Genomic DNA, 19,628 nt, shown 5'->3' on the forward strand with positions numbered 1-19,628 from the left:
TCTAGATTGTTATAATTAGATCCTGAAACTTGATATTTATATTTTTAAAACAAACGTCTCGACTGATGGCGCTTGCTAATTTTATTGTCTTTTCGTTGTTTACAGCAGTCAGCTATCTGAGTTGAAACACAAAATTGTACACAAATTGTGTTATCATATTCTCGCATAAATGTGTGCCACAGAGATTATATTATTATATATTGGCGTGTGGTTGCGCGGTTGTAAAAATCTTGTAACTCTCGCAACACCAATTGCGTCGATGCGATTATGACAGAAGTCATAAGACAAAAAGTAATGTGTGTCAAAAACACGATAATAATTCACGATAATAACGTAGTAAACGATGATGATAAATGCTTTCTCTCACGATCCAGTCTAATTTTATCTGTTGCAATGCAATTGTACGGAACGAGATTAATTATTTACGCATATTAGTGTGCATCGATATTATTCGACAATGCATTAACAAAATTTTACGATTATTTGTCTTATGACAGAAGTCATAAGACAAAAAGTAATGTGTGTCAAAAACACGATAATAATTCACGATAATAACGTAGTAAACGATGATGATAAATGCTTTCTCTCACGATCCAGTCTAATTTTATCTGTTGCAATGCAATTGTACGGAACAAGATTAATTATTTACGCATATTAGTGTGCATCGATATTATTCGACAATGCATTAACAAAATTTTACGATTATTTGTTTATTTTTCAAGTAAAATATTAATTTTCAGATAAAATTTATAGAGCATTTATTCGTATACATAGGATGTCTCGGATTTTTCGTGACGTTTGGCAAAATCCTGAGAATATTCGGAAATGAAAATCTTAACATCTAACCAAAATATTAAATTTTCGAATCGGTTTTGCATAAGTTTTCGCACAGTTTACATAAAATATCGAAAATAGAGCATCAATATTGCATTGCATACGCGCTAACTTTAGATTATCTACTTAGTCAACTTTAAACTTTTAAAATCGATTATTTTGGTGTTAAAACTTTCATCTTTAAACAATCTCAGGAATCTGCCATTGGCGGGCATCGCGAGAGGTCTGAGATATCTGTTTTGTGCATTCTGCTTTTCGAAAAGAAATAACGCGCGTTCTAACGATCGCATAAGATTTAACGCTTTGGTGTACTTCTAACTAGCATGCACTTTATTAACCTTGAGAGCGATAAAAAAAATCTTTCTGATAAATCCATCGCTATCGTATCCTACACGAGGCAGAAGGTTGTGCGTACTCCTCCGTTGCTCATTTACAGTTTATTACGTGGCGGATTAAGAATCGAGTTGACGTGCGGAAGCGAATGGCGACAAGTTAACGTTCTCCAGTCTGACAGTCACTTCGTAGTTCGCTCATGTGAAATTCAGTTGTTACACTTTTTCAAAAATATGTCTTCGTGACGCAAATTTAAATTTCGATATGAATTTGCAAGCAAGCAATTTTACGTTTAACTGGCGCGTTATTCGTTCGCTGAACTGAGACCGAGAATTAACGCAATTTGCTGTAACGAGAAGAGTTTCTCGGAAAATCGAACATTGACGTCGTTATGAACGTCGATACGTGCTTTCTTTCGATGGGAAATCGCTTGCTCGATTTTTTTCCTTCTTTTTTTGCTCTCATTAAAACTTGTTTTACTCGTATATATTGCCGCGATATTCTTACTACACGTGTCGGTGTCAAATATTGCATTGCAACGCATCGCGCATTATCACAATAATGCCGTAAACATGATACGATCGCGATTGTCTCTTGCAATGCGCTATTTTGTTGCAAGGTAACGGAAAGTGTAATAATTAAGAGAATGCACTTCTTCCACCTTGAGCGGCGTATTAGGTCTGCAATGTTTGAGCTCCGTGTAATAAATTTGCAGTTTTACCGCTTTTGCATTTTTGTTGAAAACCATTTCATCTTATCGTTGAACACGAGCTAATTTTAAGAATATTATTTGACTTTGCAAAACAATCGCGTTTTGGCGATAATAAATTCTTGAAAATTTACTGCGTGAAAAAGATGCATCGCAGCTGCCGGCAAAGATGAGCATCAAGGGAAAAAATAAAGCTACTTTTGGGAAATTTATATTTTCTTCTGTTCTATCATATAATTACTACAAATATATATCTATTAATTAAGATATTATTTAATCATGTGTTTTTCGCGCAAATATTAATAAATGATTTTAATCGTAAAGCTATTTTAGTGTTGATAAATATTGAGTTGAATCATAAATAGCTTTTACTTCTTATTGTTAGATAAGTATTTGCTACCGCGCGGCGGAAGTTATTTATGACTCAATCCAATAATCTTTTGAGAAATGAGTGTATTTGTCGAGACGTATTGATTAACATATGCAATAAAGAATTAAAAGATCGATCGATTTTTCTCGTTCATGATAAAACGATACGATCGTTTTACCTTGTCGGGTGGCGATCCTTCTTCGCAAACAATCGGTTACCTTTCTAATATATTCACCCACTGATTAAGTAATAGTTATCGATCGTCGCGTTAATGCGAGTTATTTAAAAGCGAGTCGAGCAAGATCGAAGTATGCCTGCAAATCGAACAATTAAAAGACTCATCCACGCGACGATCGAACAATAATTTGCGAGATCCCGCCCTTATCATGCGGCGTGCAAACAAATTACTCACAGATTGCACAATCTCGTTTCATCGATTACTCCCGGCGACCCTTTCGCACTCGCGAACGTCAGTGAAAATTTAACGAGAGACTGAATAATAAGGTATGATTCATATATGATTCTACATTCATTTTTGTTTTGGGAATTCGTTTTTTTTTTGTTCTTAAGTTTATCAGTATCATATAAATATTTTAAGAAGCGTGTTCTGAGATATATGTTTTTATACTGCATGGAAAGGTCAGTCACTTCAGCGAAGCCATGCAATATTTATTAATATTCATAACTAATTGTAACTTGTATTTTGACAAGTTTGCAGCCAATAATTATAGGAACAAGTGTGAGTAGCACTTTACATATATGAGCGCAATCAATTTTGTTACATAACGTAGAGAGATCAATCGCACAAGAAAGAAAATAGCAAAAAAAATTATTTTGAAAGCATATGGCTACTAGATTGCGTTAGATATTATTTTGCAATCGGTTGGATGCTCATGTATCTGGATTCACGGACCGTTGAAAGTTACACAAAAAAAGGAAGTATGCGGGGGGGAAGTTGAAAGGTTTGGGAAAAAAGATAGAAAGAATGTATATAATTTTTGTTTCTTTTTTCGACCGACCTCTCTCGGCATCGTTCTTTAACCGGTCTTCTTTGACTGCGGTGCGTCGATTTCTTTTATGTTACTTTGCGAAAGGCGAAGCGATTTGCTTTACAAATGTCTGACACTTTAGCACATTGAAACTTCCACTAAAACTGACAGTTATAAAATATATACTCATTTCTCCAAAAATCATTCATTATTTTTAGAATAGCTTCACGATTAAAATAATTTAATATTGGTGCAAGAAAGATATTTATTTAGCTATTATGACTAAATAATATTTAGTTTAATAATTTTATACAATAATTTAGGATGTAACTAATTTAGAGAAACTTCGACAATATCAATTTTCCAACACTAGCTCTATTTTTGCTACTGCTCATATTTACTTTATTATTTACTATATTTTATTTTATATTATTAGTTTATATTATATTATTGATATATTATATTATTATTATATATTATGTTAGCTTTTTAAAAAGAGACACCCAAAGAATTAATTTTTGAGTTGTGGAATAATCTGAAACGTTATATTTGATGTCGCTGCAATAATTAAATAAGTTACTTTGCAGAAATTAAATTGTTTATACGGATGACGAAATATTATTCAAAGATTCGTAAGATATTGAATGAGAGGGAAAAAGAATGAGATTGATGTACATAATGATAGAGAAACATCACGGATCTGTTTACACAGAAGGTATTATAATTTAACGCTATTATATCATTTTTTGCAGAATCGGAATGCATCATTAAACATGAAAATGCGTGAAGCGGCATTAGTGATGAAAGAAAAGAAATGTGATAATAAGCAGTTTTGCCATACTTTGCATCACTCCGTTCAGAAATATTATTAGTATGTACATATTAGTATGTACATATTATTAGTATGTAAATTAAAATCGCATAAAAAACATTGCTTTTTGAAATGATAATAGTGCTATATTAGTAAGTGTGTATAATAATCTACTAATGGCACATTTGCTATTTTAAATATGCATAGATTGTTTTATAAAAGAAAAAAAATGTAGTTTATAGTTATTTTCATAAGTTTTATATCGAGATTTTTAATGCTTATATGCAAATGTGATTTCAGCTGAGCCACAGGATTAAGAACTCCTGTTGCGTAGGATGTTCTTCGGTGACGTCAGTGAATCAATACCGAAAGGTAGAGGCGAGGTCCACTTACGTCATCGTGATGATATCTATCTTTTTCTTTTCGAGGAATGCAATCAAGAGGAATCAAGCTATATCGCGTCAGCAGAATTTATTTTTCAAAAAACTGTTTTTCAAGTCAGGTAAAAATTTATACAGCCACTCTTTTGAAACAAATACACTAAATAAGAAGAATATTTTATTTAAGTGCATTTGTTGCATACATACAATTTAAGTTTAACGAAGAGAGAGAGAGAAACACAAATAGATTTAAATTAAAATTATTGCAATATTAGTTTTTAGAAATTTTATTAGAGATATTTTTTATCATTTTGCATAACAATTATCATTATCATATTTTGATGATTTTACATTTAAATAACGATACATTTTTCTGGTTACTCGTCAGCTGTCAAGTATCGATAATAAAGTTATGGAAATAAACAAAGTTATATCTGCTCGTGATTCGATGACTATTAACTGGACGCAGTAGATAAGAAATTTAGTTGATGCCTCATGCTTTATCGTGACGCGATAACGAACGATCGTGCGTTGCGCAATACGAGGGGTAAATAACCGCGAGAGAAATTGCTGGAATTCGATAGATTTAACGTGGTAGAGTTGATCAAATACTACGAACAAATATTATAATAAACTCTACAAAGTTTACTTGAATAATACATTAAAATCCTAAAAATTAAAAATTTTGTATCTTAAAGAGAATTGAATAAAAATATAACGTATATGATTAAAAACCGCTACATTTTATTTATAAAGGAAGCCATACTCGAGTAGCATATGCAAACTCCTTTTTCCTTCCGTTCTGGCAATTTTCCTACGAACAGTAAAGGTTGCAACCTTGCTAAACATTCGATATTTCAATTATGCTGTTATCATTACATGACAGATAGACATTAACCCACACAGCACAAAACATCCTATGACATCTTAGGGATATCTCAATGTCCTGAGGATTACCTCAGGTAATTCTCAGGTAATCCTCAGGACATTGAGATATCCCTAAGATGTCATAGGATGTTTTGTGCTGTGTGGGAAATGACATTAAAGGCTCATCTACAATGTGCTTTTTGCGTCTTGTTTCGTGCCTTCTGCTTTTTGTTGTTTGTTTCTTGTACTTTTGTCATATGGAACTGTGAAACATTGTCATGTACAATTTGTTTCTTCTGAACTTCCGAAGAAAAATGTTATTTCACATTGATTAATCATAGATCAATATTCAACAGCACTCTTATTGACTAATGATGTTTAAGGTAATATTTTAGGATAATTTTAATGTATAAACTATGAATATCGATTGAATAAAATAAATAAATGTTCGATACCATTGTTGTCATACGATGTTTCTTTGTTTTCTGTCGCTCGAGATAAAAGTTGACGAACTTCGTAAGAAACAAGAAACACATGACAAGAAACATGATTATCGGTAAAACAGTGCTCAAAGAGGCAAAAAGATAACAGACAAAAAGCAAAAAACAGGAAGCAAAGAGCACATTGTAGATGAGCCTTAAATGTTACATAAAATGATACATTGAATTAAATGTTACATAAATTAATGTTACTATTAAATGTTATATAAATTATATATAATGTTCTCATTTTAAATTTAATTAACATAATTTAATGATTTTTCTGCAAAATAATATAAATAGAAATAATTAAAACTTATTATCAATAAAATTGATCTGTTTTAACTTTTGAAATATATCCTTTCTGGTTATTAACGTTATCTAACGAAGAGTTGCTCGTTATCTAACGAGACATTACTGTGCATTATCGTCCTCGTATTACTATTATCGTTTCTTACGGAGGAATTAAAATTTTTGATTTTACTATCGCGTATGATAACTTTGTTTTTATGGAACTTTTTGTCTGGGTTGTAACACTAACTGCATGAATAGATTAATGTTACAAACGCGATATAAATTGTCCTCCATTTATTTTACTAGTTTCTATATTTGCATCTTATTAGTTTGATTAAATAGAAAATATTATTTATAATCAATAAATTTGATAGGAGCGTAAAGAGCCAACCGCCAGATATTCGTGCGAAGGTTATCGTGTATTAATTTATAAAAACATTGTTTTTTAATGTATTGTTCAATGGTTATAAATTAATACACGATAACCTTCGCACGAATATCTGGCGGTTGGCTCTTTACGCTCCTATCAAATTTATTGATTTTAACAATCATCAGAGCCTGATACATCTATTATATTATTTATAGTGTCGTAGTGAGATTGTGTAGTGATTGCTATTTCGTTTTTCATGTTTTATGTTTTGAATTTTTATGTTATCTTATATTAAATTAAATACAGAAATTAAGAAACACACGTTATAAAATGTCATACACTGAATATATTACATTATGTAATCGCGTAACAGTAAAATTAATCAATGATATGCTTACTTGAAATGTCGCTTTGTAACAAATATTCGACATACGTATTGTTTGCTTACGCGTTTGTACTAAAGATTTAAAAAATTATATTAACTACTTGCCTACAATGTTAAAGTGAAGAAAGAAATTTAAATATTGAATTCTAGTGCCATCTATGAATGAATATTGGAACATTATTACATTTTTCCTAATTATCATATTCAGATGGCGTTGCTTGACCGAATCTAAAAAAATGTATTATACTGTCAAATTAGTTATATTTAGATCATAATGTTCATGATAAATATTTTTGCACTATAATTCAAAACTTTCAACGTTATGTTTGACACATGAAATATAGATAAGATAAGATTAATGAAGAAAAAATTATAAAATATATTAAATTAACCAATAGAAACATAATTTTATAGTAATGACAAAATCAAATAAGGGAATTAGATAATTTTCCTTGCACGATCAAAGATTTTGTTTATTTGTAATTTTGACACATTGTTATAATCCTGGTTTACAAAATGTACATCTGATACATTTGATGATTTTCATTATATTCTCTGCTGAACACATTCCCTTCTTATATTCCACATATTGATATTAGGATTAATTGTAATTATTACTTGGAACACACACATCTGTATTTCCAAAGTTATTCGTAACAATACGTTATCAAATTTAAATTATTTAGTTAAATAGATTTGAACAAATAACTTCAGAACCATGTTATGAATACAAATTAGAAAATAATTTAAAAACTTATTGATAGATAAAGTAGCTACTTAATTCTTGAAAAAAATTTTAACCTTTACAATTCACTTTGTGTCAATACTCTCCATTTTCGGTAGCATACTTTCTAGTTCACCTGACTCATTCATCTCTTTCACAATGTCCAATCCACCAATTAATTCTCCATATAGATACAGTTGTGGATACGTTGGCCAATTACTAAACTTTTTAAGTCCTTCCCTAACATCATTATCTTGTAATATGTCGAACGATTTGTAATTTGTCTTGTAACTGTCTAGGATGGAAACAATCGTTCTGGAAAAGCCGCATCGTGGATTCTGCGGGTTTCCCTTCATGAACAACATACAAGGCGCTTGGTTTGTCAGCTTCTTCAGTCTATCCTCGAGAGATTCCTTCGACTTGATTATATTCAACAAAGGGGCATCCTTGTTATTCAAATGACGTTTGATTTTCTCAGTCAATTCAGTGGCATTGACACCATCCACCCTGTCTATTATGCCACTGTTTCGCAACAAAAGGACAGTGGGAACAACAGCTACTCCGGACTTCAGAGATACCTCAGGTATATTCTCCGCTTCAATCTTGGCGAACTTTACACTTTTATACTGGTCCAACTTTTTCATCTCCTCGAGCACATCATTTACTTGGGAACATTGCTCTGCCCATGGTGCGTGAAAGTGAACGACGGAGAGTTCCTCGGACCTTGCGTAATAAGAACACATTTATGAAAAATTACAGAAGATCAAAGAGCATTCACCACAATCATATACTGATAAAGTCATTATCATGCGATATTAAAGTTCGATTGAAGAAATGAAAATAATGACAATCATGTTACTCTTATTTTTTATCAAATTTATTATTTCAAAAATAATTGCTTGACGGTAAAAATATGGATATATAACTGTCTTTTCTTAATTAAACTTGTAATAATTACATTTTTAAACAGGTTATTGTTATCATGTATGACATGTATTTATTTTAGTGGCAACGTGCGAGACAAAATTATAAATTTGCCGTTGTATTATTGTTACAGAATTTTCGATTACTCACTTGACGAAATCGTCGAAATCTTGCTGCGTGGCTAGCTCGGTGACAGTCATCGTGTCACCCTTGTATATCGCGTGGTTTTCTATAAAATAATACACAATTCTACGCCAACTCCTACCGACAGCAAGCGCGTCTACGCGACCTCTGGCACTACGCTGATGGCTGCAAACTTTTTCGAACGCATGATGTCGCTTCAGTGCAGTCATGCGTTGTTTCCGTAGAAGTTCTAGAAAAATGCAGTATCGTGAACGAAAGAGGTAATGAACAAAATGCCAAAAAAAATCCGCTACAGTTTGAAACTTGAAGCTTAAATGAATTACATATTCGTTATTTGTAACATTTATCTTAAATTTACTTGGATTAAGATTTACTTTAAATGTGAAGTCTTATTTAAGTCTTGTAGGTTAATTTCAAAATTTAGCATATTTTATTATCTACAATTTCACTTTTTTCAACTTTCAGCAAAATAATAAGCTTGCGAAGATTTATAAGAATATTCTGATACATTCAAAGTTTCGAATTACTGAAACAGTAGGTTATATGACTCGCTCTCAGTTTTCAGTTAGCTGAAAAAAAACTCAACAAAATTTAATTTTTTTAATTTGTTCAAATACATCATTATAATTTTTTATCATGAAAACTAACATGTTATCTATTTTATATTATTTTTTCTGAACTTTGCTTCAAGAAAATTAATTCTAAATTAGAATCTGATATTAAAATTAAAAACACGAATTGCAAAATATTCTATATAACAAAGATTCTGGGAATATTAGAATTCACATTTTGTGTAAAAGTAAATATATATATATAAAGATATACTAATATACAAAATTATTATTACAGAGGGTTTGCATCTCATTCGAGACAGACCTGGCGCACACAGGTGCACCACGAGAAAGTGACCAATCGCGCGGATAGCCGTTGGCTATCGCGAGGGTGGTGGTCGTGAAGAGCCAGGAGAAAGAGAACGAGGAGAAAGGGCTATGAAGAGAACGATGGGGGGGCTTGTCAGACGACTGCACGGTCGTAAAAAGCTAATACAGATGCCGCCGGGCGGTGAACGTACACGTGCGATAGTTTTTTTTCCACGACCGTGCGCGGCCGTAATGTCCAAGAAGTTGTCGAAGAGAGAAGCCCTTGATAACATCTCCACCTGGAACACAGAAGAGGTGCTGTGTCTGCTGCGCAAGGTGAGTTCGCTGACGTCATCGCGTCGCTCCAGCGACGAATCCGTCGCGATTTGTACACTTCACGGATATTTCGTGCACTAAAACGGCACAGATATGAATTTGTATGATAAGAAAAATGGATAAAAATGGAGGAAAATGCGAGAAAATGTAGAGGAGCGTAGAAATGGCAGAATGTAAATACAAGCGTTTCGATGACGGTCCACCAACTGTCAATAGCACGACGCGACCAATCGCGGGGAACACCTAACGCGCGCGACACGAAAGATGCGAAATACACGTGCCTTGTGCTAGCGATAAATACACGAGGTATGTATATTTATAGCACGACTATGTGGCAAAAAGAGCGTCGCCAGTCGGAAAGGCGCGGATCTCTGACGCGAGAGAGAACTTTTCCAGCGATTAAACTTTCCAACTTTTGCTCATTTCTTTCACTCGCAACCTCAACATTTTCTTACACTTGCGATCTTTTTTTATTCATATTTAAAATATAAATATGCGTTTAGTTTTATATATGTAAGAGAAAAAATAAGAAATTTGTATTTTAAATGTTTAATAAATTTTTCACGATTACATTAGTATATTGATGAAATGCAAAGTTGAAGAATAAGTTTGCTATAAAAAAGTAGAGTAAAAGAAATAAAAATATTGATCTCATTAAATAACAATAAAAAACTGAAACGCAGATGCTTAGACGTGAAAGTCAATCGATGTTGATTATGATTAATGGATTCACATCATTAGTTTCAAATGTATTATCTGCTTTAATTTAGATTGAAAATAATCGAAATAAATGATTGAATGTTCCGATACCAATTACTTGAGTTTATATCGATTAATTTTTCTTCACGTTCTGCGTTCGTTTTATTTTCTTGAAAGTGTAGTGAAATAATATCATACTGTATAAAACTTCTGTAATATATTTTATTAATTTATTATTGGTAGCTTATTGAAAGTAGTTAATTGAAAACTATATGCACAATATCATCACATCTTTTAGGAGAAAAAATTTTTGTGTGATAACTTTTTGCTATGTAATCTGAACGTTTCACCAGATTATTCAGCATTATAGGAATACTTCTTTCTCCCATACTTCTTTCTTCCAAACAATACTTTTTTCTTCCAAAAGAATTTGACCAGCGAAAGGGACGTGTGCATTGTACAGTCGGGCTTGTAGCTTTCCCGGATACCTGACAAACTAAAACCAATGTCGGCATATCGCCGTGATAGTTTTCTTACGACTTCACATTAAATTTCCGAGTTATAACAATGTTATTATAGCTCAAAATATGGCTTAGGTTTCTGAAATCAATTTTTTTTGTTGTGTAACAATATTTCAGTATTTTATATAATAATATTCCAGTTTATTTTATTTTATTTAGCAAGATATTTGAGTTCGGATTAGATATGCGGCGATATGTTTTACAACACATCATTGATAACTCGGTTTTTTCCCTTTTTTATCAATAAGGATATGCGCATTTTTTCATGGCACACGAGAGATACGAATACGTGTGCGTGTCATTCTCTCTCTCTCTCTCTCTCTCTCTCTCTCTCTCTCTCTCTCTCTCTCTCTCTCTCTCTCTCTCTCTCTCTCTCTCTCTCTCTCTCTCTCTCTCTCTCTCTTTCTCTCTCTCTATCAGCACTGTATATCCTGCTGACTAAAAAAATTTCCTGATTTTGTAGAATGGATTGGAGGAGTATTGTAAGGCGGTGGCAAAACGGCAGATTGATGGAGACGAGTTTCTCGTAAGTAAATTATTTTATTTTACGACCAAGGCAACGGGCGTCCGTGCAAGCGATTTCTCGGTTTCGTCTCATTTGTCGGCTAACGATGCTTCACTGGTGTTCCTGTCGATGACCCCTGAGTCGCTCGAATGTATAGAGTGTCTTGAAAATGAAACGTTCCATTAGCAGAATCTTCGCGTTATCCGCGTTATTTAATCGGCCAACTAAAAAAACATTATTTTCAGCAAAAGAGTAAATTTGGAATTCAAATATTTGCTCTTAAAAGTAATGTATATATATCTACATTTTTCACTCATTTGTTCAAACAGGTTTATTAATTTTGATTTCTAATGGAAGATCTATAGATTATAGCTAGTTGCGTAGCTATCGCATATATTTATATTTATGTTTCGCATCGTTTATGTCTGTTAATACAGTGATGTTCAACATGGAATTGACAGAAATTTATTTTTTATTACTGGATGCATTTTTTTTTTTTCTTTTTTTTTAACATTACACAGTTTCGCGAAGTCACGGAATCGTGCACTTGTAATGGGAGAGACACGCGCTACGCATGCAGTAATTATCTACCCACTTCCATTGATAACGCGAGCCCGTGCTTCTTTTCCCGGCCGCAGCAGCAATATTTCGAGACAGCCGACGCGTGCGCTAGCCGTCCCTTAATTAATTGTAATTATTCCAGCACTTGACGGATGGGAAGCTGGCTCTCTGGAAGAGTGACCTCACGCGTCCATTGATAGGGTGAGAGAGCGAAGCAAATCCAGCTTTATTTCTGTCCGCGTCACATTGTTCCGTCTACTCTTCTTCTCTTCTTCACGGAATCGTGTCTCACGCACCTCATAGCGTTCTTAACGGTATCCGATTATTCAGTATGCGAACGGCCCGTCGCGCTCGCGTTTACAAGTATTTACGCGTGCAAAATGTATGAGCAACACAGTAGCGAGCATCTGTTACGCGGAGAGAAAATATCGTGTAACACATCATTAATTCTATAGTATCGCCTTTAAAATCATTTGCATATGTCAAAATCTCGCTAAGAAACAGTTTTCTAGTAGCAAAAATTATTGTGTTATGCATATGACAAGGGAAGTCACGTAACTAATAATTTATGTGAATCAACTTGCTGCTCTAAAAAGACGACGTTGTGAGCTATTGAGACGAATGTGTTTTGCGCGACCTGCTAATTATCTGATGACTGCACAAGTCATGCATAAATGCATAATTCCACCGCATGGGTCGCATTCGATCGTTACACTCTTCTGTCGCGTTACGTTTTAACGCTGCGTACCGCTATGTTGCGCGCAAAATACTGCTTATTATTCTACTTTCTAATTTTCTTTGCATATTTAACAAATATTTATTTTCTTATCTAATTTGTTTTCTAATCTTCTTCTTTAATTCTAGTTAATTTTTTTTTCAGATATTAAGTTTTTTTTTATGTTAATAAAATTCAAATTTATTTCAGCAAATTATTGACATTTGTGCCTTCTAATTCTCTTTGCTTATTTAACAAATATTAATTTTTTTTTATATAATTTGTTATCTAATCTTCTTGTTTAATTTCTAGTTAATTTTTTTTCAGGTATTAAGTATTTTTTTTTTTTAAATGTTAATAAAACTTAAATTTATTTCAGCAAATTATTAACATTTGTGCTTTTTAATTTTTTTTGCTTATGTAACAAATATTAATTTTCTTATCTAATTTGTTTTCTAATTTTCTTGTCTAATTTCTAGTTAGTTTTATTATCAGATATCAGGTATTCTTTTAATGTTAATAAAACTCAAATTTATTTCAGTAAATTATTGGCATTTGTGCAAAAGTTGAAAAACTTTCCGGAGAACTATGTGTCGCACAAGACAGAAATGCCACAGAACGATGATCATTTAAGTGACAGCGGTTCCTGGGGGACCGACTTTGAGGATGAGACGACCGAGGAGAGCCACTCCTTGGAAAATACGTCGGAAGTCATAAAACCGAGTATGATCAAGCAGGCGTCTCTGTGGGACAACAGGAAAGCGATTAGTAAAATTCCGTCGAAGAAAACAATAAAACCGGAGGTGGAAGAGACTTACGCCAATTTCGGATCCTACCAGGATGAGTCCTGTCAGGATGAACCCTGCCAGGAGAATACGTACGCGAATTTCGAGGAGGCGAAGCCACCGTTGACGAGAAACGTTTCGAAACTGCACGACGAGACGACAAAGAAAAGTCTAGCCGAGATGCTGAATGAAGAGTTGCGGCAACGCAAAAAAGATCAGCCGAATAATAAGCCAACTATCGGCCCGAAACCGGAAGTGCTGCCGCCGAAAAAAATACCGATAGCAGCCACCGATAAGAAACTCGCACAGAAATCTTTTCTACACAATGCGCCAAAAATACACTCACGCGTTTCTGTGGAGCAAAACAAAACACAAAGTTAGTGCATTGAATTGTGCGTTAATCCTTTCGGATCACGATTCTGTTATTAATAATGATGTATTATTAATAAACATTATATTGTTTAGTTTCTCCGTGCGCCGAAAGGATTAAACAAACAATGAGATCGGAGTCATGACGAATTATATGTCTTCAGGAAGGATGGCCGTGCCGCCGCCGGCGGATCCCAAGAAAAACAAGAACCACACGTCCCTGGAGACTAAGAAAGGACTCGACAAAGAGTTATTCAAATTACCGCCGGTCACCATAAGGAACCTCGATTTGGTCGCGAATTTGCCAGCGCGAACGGAGGAGAGCGAAGACGAGTACGAGACGTTCGATGAAAACGTCGTCGAGCAGCAGAAGGAGATTTCGCGGGTCGACAGCAAGCTGTCGTTGCACAACAGTCGTCAAGGATCAGTCGAGAGTGTTTACAAAGCGCCGTCCAGCGCCGCCAGTTACGACGATGAGCAAGAGGACTACGAGATTTACGAGGCTATTAAGGAAGTGGAGGTGAGTTTCGATGATTTTGAAAGTTTTTGAAATATTTTTTATTTTTTATTCACTTTCTCATTGTCGCGTTAGACGGAGGATAACGACTACTTGACGCCCATTCAAAGGACAAACGACACGAATCAAGGACCGCCTCCTTTGCCTACCAGCAAACCACGGTCTCTACTTCCCTCCACTTTTCCCAACAGAACCAGGCCAGAAAAACTCAAAGGTTAGTGTTCTTCTTTATTTTTTTGTATTCTTTATTCTTTTTGTGTCGATGAACTGTGAGGAAGAAACGGAGAATATTAGTTTCTACTTTGCCACGCAACCAGAGATGTTACCTGAATCCAACCAACCTGGATCAAATTTTTTCCGTAAACGGATTATTATTCATTTTGTGTTTTGAATTTTAGTAGCACGATAGTGTTTCGTGAAGTGATAGGAAATATATAATTGATTCTGTGACTTAGAAATATAATTTAACTAGAATTTTCGCCATTGAACTCTAAAATTGATATCTTTAAAAATTTTACTTTCGCTGATTTTATCGCTCTACTCAACGAAGAAGCAATTAGATGTGCTCTTTTGCACGGACGTGATTCGCTGTTACGTCAGTAAACAAATGGAATATTAGGGCGAAGCGTCGCGGGACGCGCGGTCCAGAAATGACGAATGAAAAAAAGTGCAGGATGCAGTAAAGATGAGTGCAGCATCGTCGTCGTAAGAATTTCTCATGAACACGTGGCTGACAAATGCTGCTGCCCATCTTTAGTTCCCATGCAACCTGATGCGCATTGCCATTTCGATATTGCGAGCAGTCGTGTGCCGGCCACCGTTTTCAATGCCCGATTCGCGTAAGAGTCTTTATGTCGGAAGAAAAAATTATCTTTTGTCGTACAACATGCGATCGACGTCGCCGCGATTATTCACAATTCGCAGAATATTTTTTGTACGCGGAACTTTGCGCGAAACCTTCGACCTTCAATATGAATAAAAGATCATGCTGTTGTCGGGCGAGATCGGGAAGATAGTTCTTTGACGATTTTCGACCCGAGTGAGTGAGAAGCACCGGTGAGAAACGCAGTAGATTTTGTTGCGGCAAAGTGATAATAGAGCAGTATCCTGCTCGCGATTAGTGCAACGCACAGATTGGCGCACGGATTTCCGCGAAAGAAAAAGGAGCTGCGAGTCGCGAGGACGGACGATAAAGACGCGAACTGCGGCTATTTACAATCGCGTATTGCACGCGGTATCGCGAGCCGCGATAAGGACGCGTGCGCGAGGATTTAATAGCGACGATCGTCAGAGATTGACAGAGCGAAAACACCGGGTGATGGAATGTGTTCCTGTTTTTATCTGCGATTAAGCAAACAGCTCCTAGGTGGCCTGGGCACGCGTCTGGCCGATGAGGTCGCCGATATGATAGTGCGAGTCAAGAGGGGCCTGTCCACGTGTTGTTATTCGCAACCACCTGAGCCGCCAGGTATATAAAACGATTGAGTGGCGCATTCCTCTGCGACGTTCTGCGTTTATACTTGTCAGCGCGATCGTCATGCGATCGCGGCTCGACGCGTGCGTGCGCGCTAATGGAACATCTGTTCCTTTTTTGCCTGAAGGTCACTGAACTGCGGTCGCGAACGGAAATAGATTTTGGAAACCATAATAATTCTTCGCTCACCGCGTCTTCCGCTAGGAATTTCCGACGAAATGATAGTGTAACAATAATTAAGTGCAATTTGTAATTAGATGTGTATGTTTGTATTGCAATATAATTTGCAATTTTGCTTATTGTAGGCAAAGTTAAATTATAGAGGCAAGCGCTTTCGGACGAAATTGAAAGTTCTTTCGCAATTTTATAAAAATACACGGATTATCGAGAATTTCGTCCTTTGAAGGACACCATTGTCGGATCTTTTTTGTTCTTCTGCGATCGCAGAAGAAGATCGTTGATCTTTCTGATCTAATTCACGGAAGGTATTCTTAAACGCGACGTATTCGGATGCGCCTCGGAAGTCCCATGCCGAGAGACCAACGGATTGACCATCGCTCATCTTTTTTTTTTGCGATGGTTTAAAAAGACCTGCATCAGATTTAAATCTCAGTTTCGCCGGAGTTCTTGCGACGATCGCGTCGCGTACCAAGCCTGTTCCTTGAATCTCGGTGCAGCCTGAAAGACTCGCGACTGTATATTTAACTAAAGTAAATCGACACGCGGAAGACAGGCGACAATTGCTACATAAAAGATATTTATTTAAAAAAAAAAAACAACGTTTGATACAATATTAACGCGTTTTGCAACGAGTCTTGGTAGCAATTTAATCACTGCCAGTTAATCATAGAAGATTGATAGAGAAATCAACGGCGGTACACGTATACATTCTCTCAATAGACGCTTAGTTACATTCACGACTCGCCGTGGAAACGTGACAAATTCGCGATAATGGCAACTATAATCAGTGACACGAAACGGAATATATCGCTCAATACGGCAGTACGCCGGCAAGCGAGTCTTTCCGAGTGTTTGACGCAAGCGGCCCTTACGCAGGCTCGACTCAATTTAGCAAGTTAGTAGCGCAATCGACTGCGTGTATATTTTACAAAAAGATTCTTAAATATTTGCATAACAATTTAGAATATTTTATCATATTTTATCTCTCACATTATTATTATAAAATTGTGATTGTTGAATTATTTTCCATTAATTTGTATTATATTATTTGATATATTTTGAATTGTATAAATATAAATGTGTTTGCTGTTCCGATGATCAGCGGTATAGAATTTTTAGAATTCATTACATTAGGCCGCACAAGCGCACGCAATTTTTTCCCGTTATATAATAATTTAAACCTCTACTTTCTTCAAAGCACTTCTGCCTTTTGTATACAAAGATACAAGCTGCCAAACGAAATCATCTTGATGATAAACAATCGGTAATAAAAAAAATCGTCAACACGAACGTTGCGATGACACGTAATAACACGCAACGCGAAACGACCAATGAGCAATGCGGAAAAGAGGCTTCAAAAATAAATTATGCCTTTCTTATAACGCGATTTGTTCGTCCGGCTCAGAAATCACGCATCTCTCGCATTTTCCGCGAACGATCTGTGCAATTTCTTATCAATTCTCGAGCGAGAAAGCGGGAAATTTCTCTTAGTTGAAATAAATTTCGTATCGTTCACTTTCTTAGTTTTCTTTTCTCTCAATCTCTATTTCTGGTTCTTCGATTCACTTACATATTAAGAAAATGAGCGGTAATTATTGTATCAATTTGTCACATTTACTCGCAGCTTGATCTTGACTTTCTTATGTATTTGCAGAGCGATCGCCAGATAAGAAATCTGCCACTTTACCTCATTCTGGCAGTAACAATTCACCGTCAAACGAGAGAGCCACGCGACCGCTGCCACCACCGCCCGACAGACAATCATACACGGACAAGCCGTGGTATCATACTGTTACGAGAGAACAAGGGATTACTCTTATCAGAGAACGTACGTATCAGCTAGAGTTTTTTCTTTTTTTGAAGATAAAACTTTTTCATTTAAAAAGATAAGAAATAAGATTTTAAAAGATATATTTAGTAGTGAAATTTAAGAAGGAAATCAACTCTGAAAACTTTGTCAAAAAATCTGTGCAACATTCTGTAAAGTTAATTACTTAAATACTTTTTTGCGAATATTAATATAGATATTGAAATATATTCATGTGTCATAAAGTAGTTATATCTTTGCGGAAGATTTTCTACGCTTTAATCTTTTTTATTTAAAACACGAAAATTATATAAAACTTAAGTAGCAGTCTGAGAAGGAAGAAAATTACTTAAATATGGAATTATACATTTTCAGAAGGTACTTACAATAACTCGCAGGATGGATATTTTCTCGTGAGGCCATCAACAACGAAACCTAACAATCCTTTTACTTTAGTCCTCTGGTACAGAGATAAGGTTTATAACATTTCAGTTAGGAAGAGGAACGACAATAGGTATGTATTCTGATTATTAAATTTACTCCATTTTATTCAGTTTTTTATTCATATTTTTTTGTCCGTATACTTTCGAGTATTTATGAGCACCGGACTATAACTTCGATTCTCATTAATTATGACAGAATATACTTTTTATTAACATTAATATAAATGTAAAATAATATTTTTAACTTAAATGATTGGACAAATTTTTAAGATCAACATTCTATCTGAAGAAAAATCAGTACTCCAGTTTATTTCATGTTTTGTCAACAAAATGGAAAAAAATATTTAAATTTAGTGATTGTCATGCAAGAGATGTTTTTCGTTAACTTATTGTTAATCAAATTTAATAGAGAAGAATTTGTTAAATTATTTAGATACGCTTTGGGCTCTCCAAAGGTCGACGAGAAAAATTTCTCGTCGATTGAAGAGATGGTGGCGTTTCACAAAAATGAAGAACTAATACTCCACAGCGATGGTATACAGACTGGAAGTACGAGATTGACTGACTCTCCGCCAAAGTGATTATAGTTCATTACAATCGTAGGCGCGAAGGAAGAATTTCGTTGATGACATCGCCGCATATGAGATCGTGCGCGATGTATAAACACTGCCAAGCAAAGATTCTTGCTTGAAGCAGAACTAAAACATTAATAGGCTAATGAGGAAATATTAAACGGTGCTTTCGTATTTCTGAAACAATATGCGTCCAGCAAGAATATTTGCTACATTATTATTAAGCTGATGACAAGCTGTTCCAGTTTGATCTGTTTGTCTACTATGCGTGCCTTTGAAGAAAATGACTTAATTAAGTTCCACTATTGAGCAACGGGTCTGTTATAGAAAACATACTATATATATCTTTTTAATATATCTCAATCTTTTACTTAAACATGGAAAATGTATATATATTTATGGCTGACATATTGTCTAAGAGAATAGCTTTTATATCATCGAGTTGAGAATATTTCTTCAAGCAGGCATAATATCGTATCGTTACTTTTATCGTATCAGTATTTTTGTGTATCAAAGTTAATATTTGTTCATTTTGTTGCGACATCAAAGTGATCAATCATTCGTGCGCATAAGCTATCTTTAGTTCTCTCGAAGCGTCTCTATTTCTTTCGAGAGATCAATGTGATTACGTGTATTAAGACTTTATTAAATTTTTCTTAGAAAATATTGCG

At 34.8% G+C, this 19,628-nt stretch overlaps 3 protein-coding genes and 1 long non-coding RNA gene across 6 annotated transcripts in view; 2 read left to right on the forward strand and 2 right to left on the reverse strand.

Annotated features, from left to right (window-relative positions):
- Positions 1–6,060, forward strand: part of Gprk2 (G protein-coupled receptor kinase 2) — an 87,492-nt gene extending 81,432 nt beyond the window's left edge. Inside the window, exon 9 of the transcript XR_010890035.1 lies at positions 4,347–6,060. The gene's annotated coding sequence lies outside the window, so the exon portion shown is untranslated. The remainder of the gene's footprint in view (positions 1–4,346) is intronic.
- Positions 6,061–7,267: 1,207 nt separating this feature from the next.
- Positions 7,268–8,754, reverse strand: Grx3 (Glutaredoxin 3). Its single transcript, XM_012367671.2, has 2 exons — positions 8,620–8,754; positions 7,268–8,268 (listed from the first exon to the last, which is right to left on the reverse strand). Exons 1-2 carry the CDS (start codon positions 8,667–8,669, stop codon positions 7,632–7,634), a joined length of 687 nt encoding a protein of 228 aa, XP_012223094.2. The 5' UTR covers positions 8,670–8,754; the 3' UTR covers positions 7,268–7,631.
- Positions 8,732–19,623, forward strand: LOC105672613 (lymphocyte cytosolic protein 2-like). Of its 3 annotated transcripts, XM_067354291.1 has the most exons (10): positions 8,732–8,873; positions 9,463–9,809; positions 11,493–11,555; positions 12,238–12,296; positions 13,352–13,971; positions 14,129–14,484; positions 14,557–14,695; positions 17,790–17,963; positions 18,318–18,456; positions 18,819–19,623. In XM_067354291.1, exons 2-10 carry the CDS (start codon positions 9,603–9,605, stop codon positions 18,964–18,966), a joined length of 1,905 nt encoding a protein of 634 aa, XP_067210392.1. In that variant the 5' UTR covers positions 8,732–8,873; positions 9,463–9,602; the 3' UTR covers positions 18,967–19,623. The 3 variants fall into 3 exon arrangements, with proteins under 3 accessions (XP_067210392.1, XP_012223092.1, XP_012223091.2); XM_012367668.2 differs by lacking the exon at positions 8,732–8,873 and having other exon boundaries at positions 9,726–9,809; XM_012367669.2 differs by lacking the exons at positions 8,732–8,873; positions 12,238–12,296 and having other exon boundaries at positions 9,667–9,809.
- LOC136999719 (uncharacterized) lies at positions 10,642–12,721 on the reverse strand. The gene is made up of 2 exons (XR_010890042.1): positions 12,130–12,721; positions 10,642–11,758 (listed from the first exon to the last, which is right to left on the reverse strand). It is a non-coding gene; the product is annotated as an uncharacterized lncRNA (long non-coding RNA).
- Positions 19,624–19,628: the final 5 nt, after the last annotated feature.

The sequence above is a fragment of the Linepithema humile genome, chromosome 4 (assembly GCF_040581485.1).
Source record: "Linepithema humile isolate Giens D197 chromosome 4, Lhum_UNIL_v1.0, whole genome shotgun sequence".
Taxonomy (NCBI): domain Eukaryota; kingdom Metazoa; phylum Arthropoda; class Insecta; order Hymenoptera; family Formicidae; genus Linepithema; species Linepithema humile.

Excerpts from the sequence above, each read along its gene's own strand:
- Grx3 (XM_012367671.2), bottom strand. The coding sequence starts at position 8,669 with ATGACTGTCACCGAGCTAGCCACGCAGCAAGATTTCGACGATTTCGTC. Across the intron at positions 8,269-8,619 it reads GATTTCGACGATTTCGTCAA|GTCCGAGGAACTCTCCGTCG; the intron begins GTGAGTAATCGA and ends TTATTACGCAAG.
- LOC105672613 (XM_067354291.1), top strand. The coding sequence starts at position 9,603 with ATGAAGAGAACGATGGGGGGGCTTGTCAGACGACTGCACGGTCGTAAA. Across the intron at positions 14,485-14,556 it reads AGGCTATTAAGGAAGTGGAG|ACGGAGGATAACGACTACTT; the intron begins GTGAGTTTCGAT and ends TTGTCGCGTTAG. Across the intron at positions 14,696-17,789 it reads CAGGCCAGAAAAACTCAAAG|AGCGATCGCCAGATAAGAAA; the intron begins GTTAGTGTTCTT and ends ATGTATTTGCAG.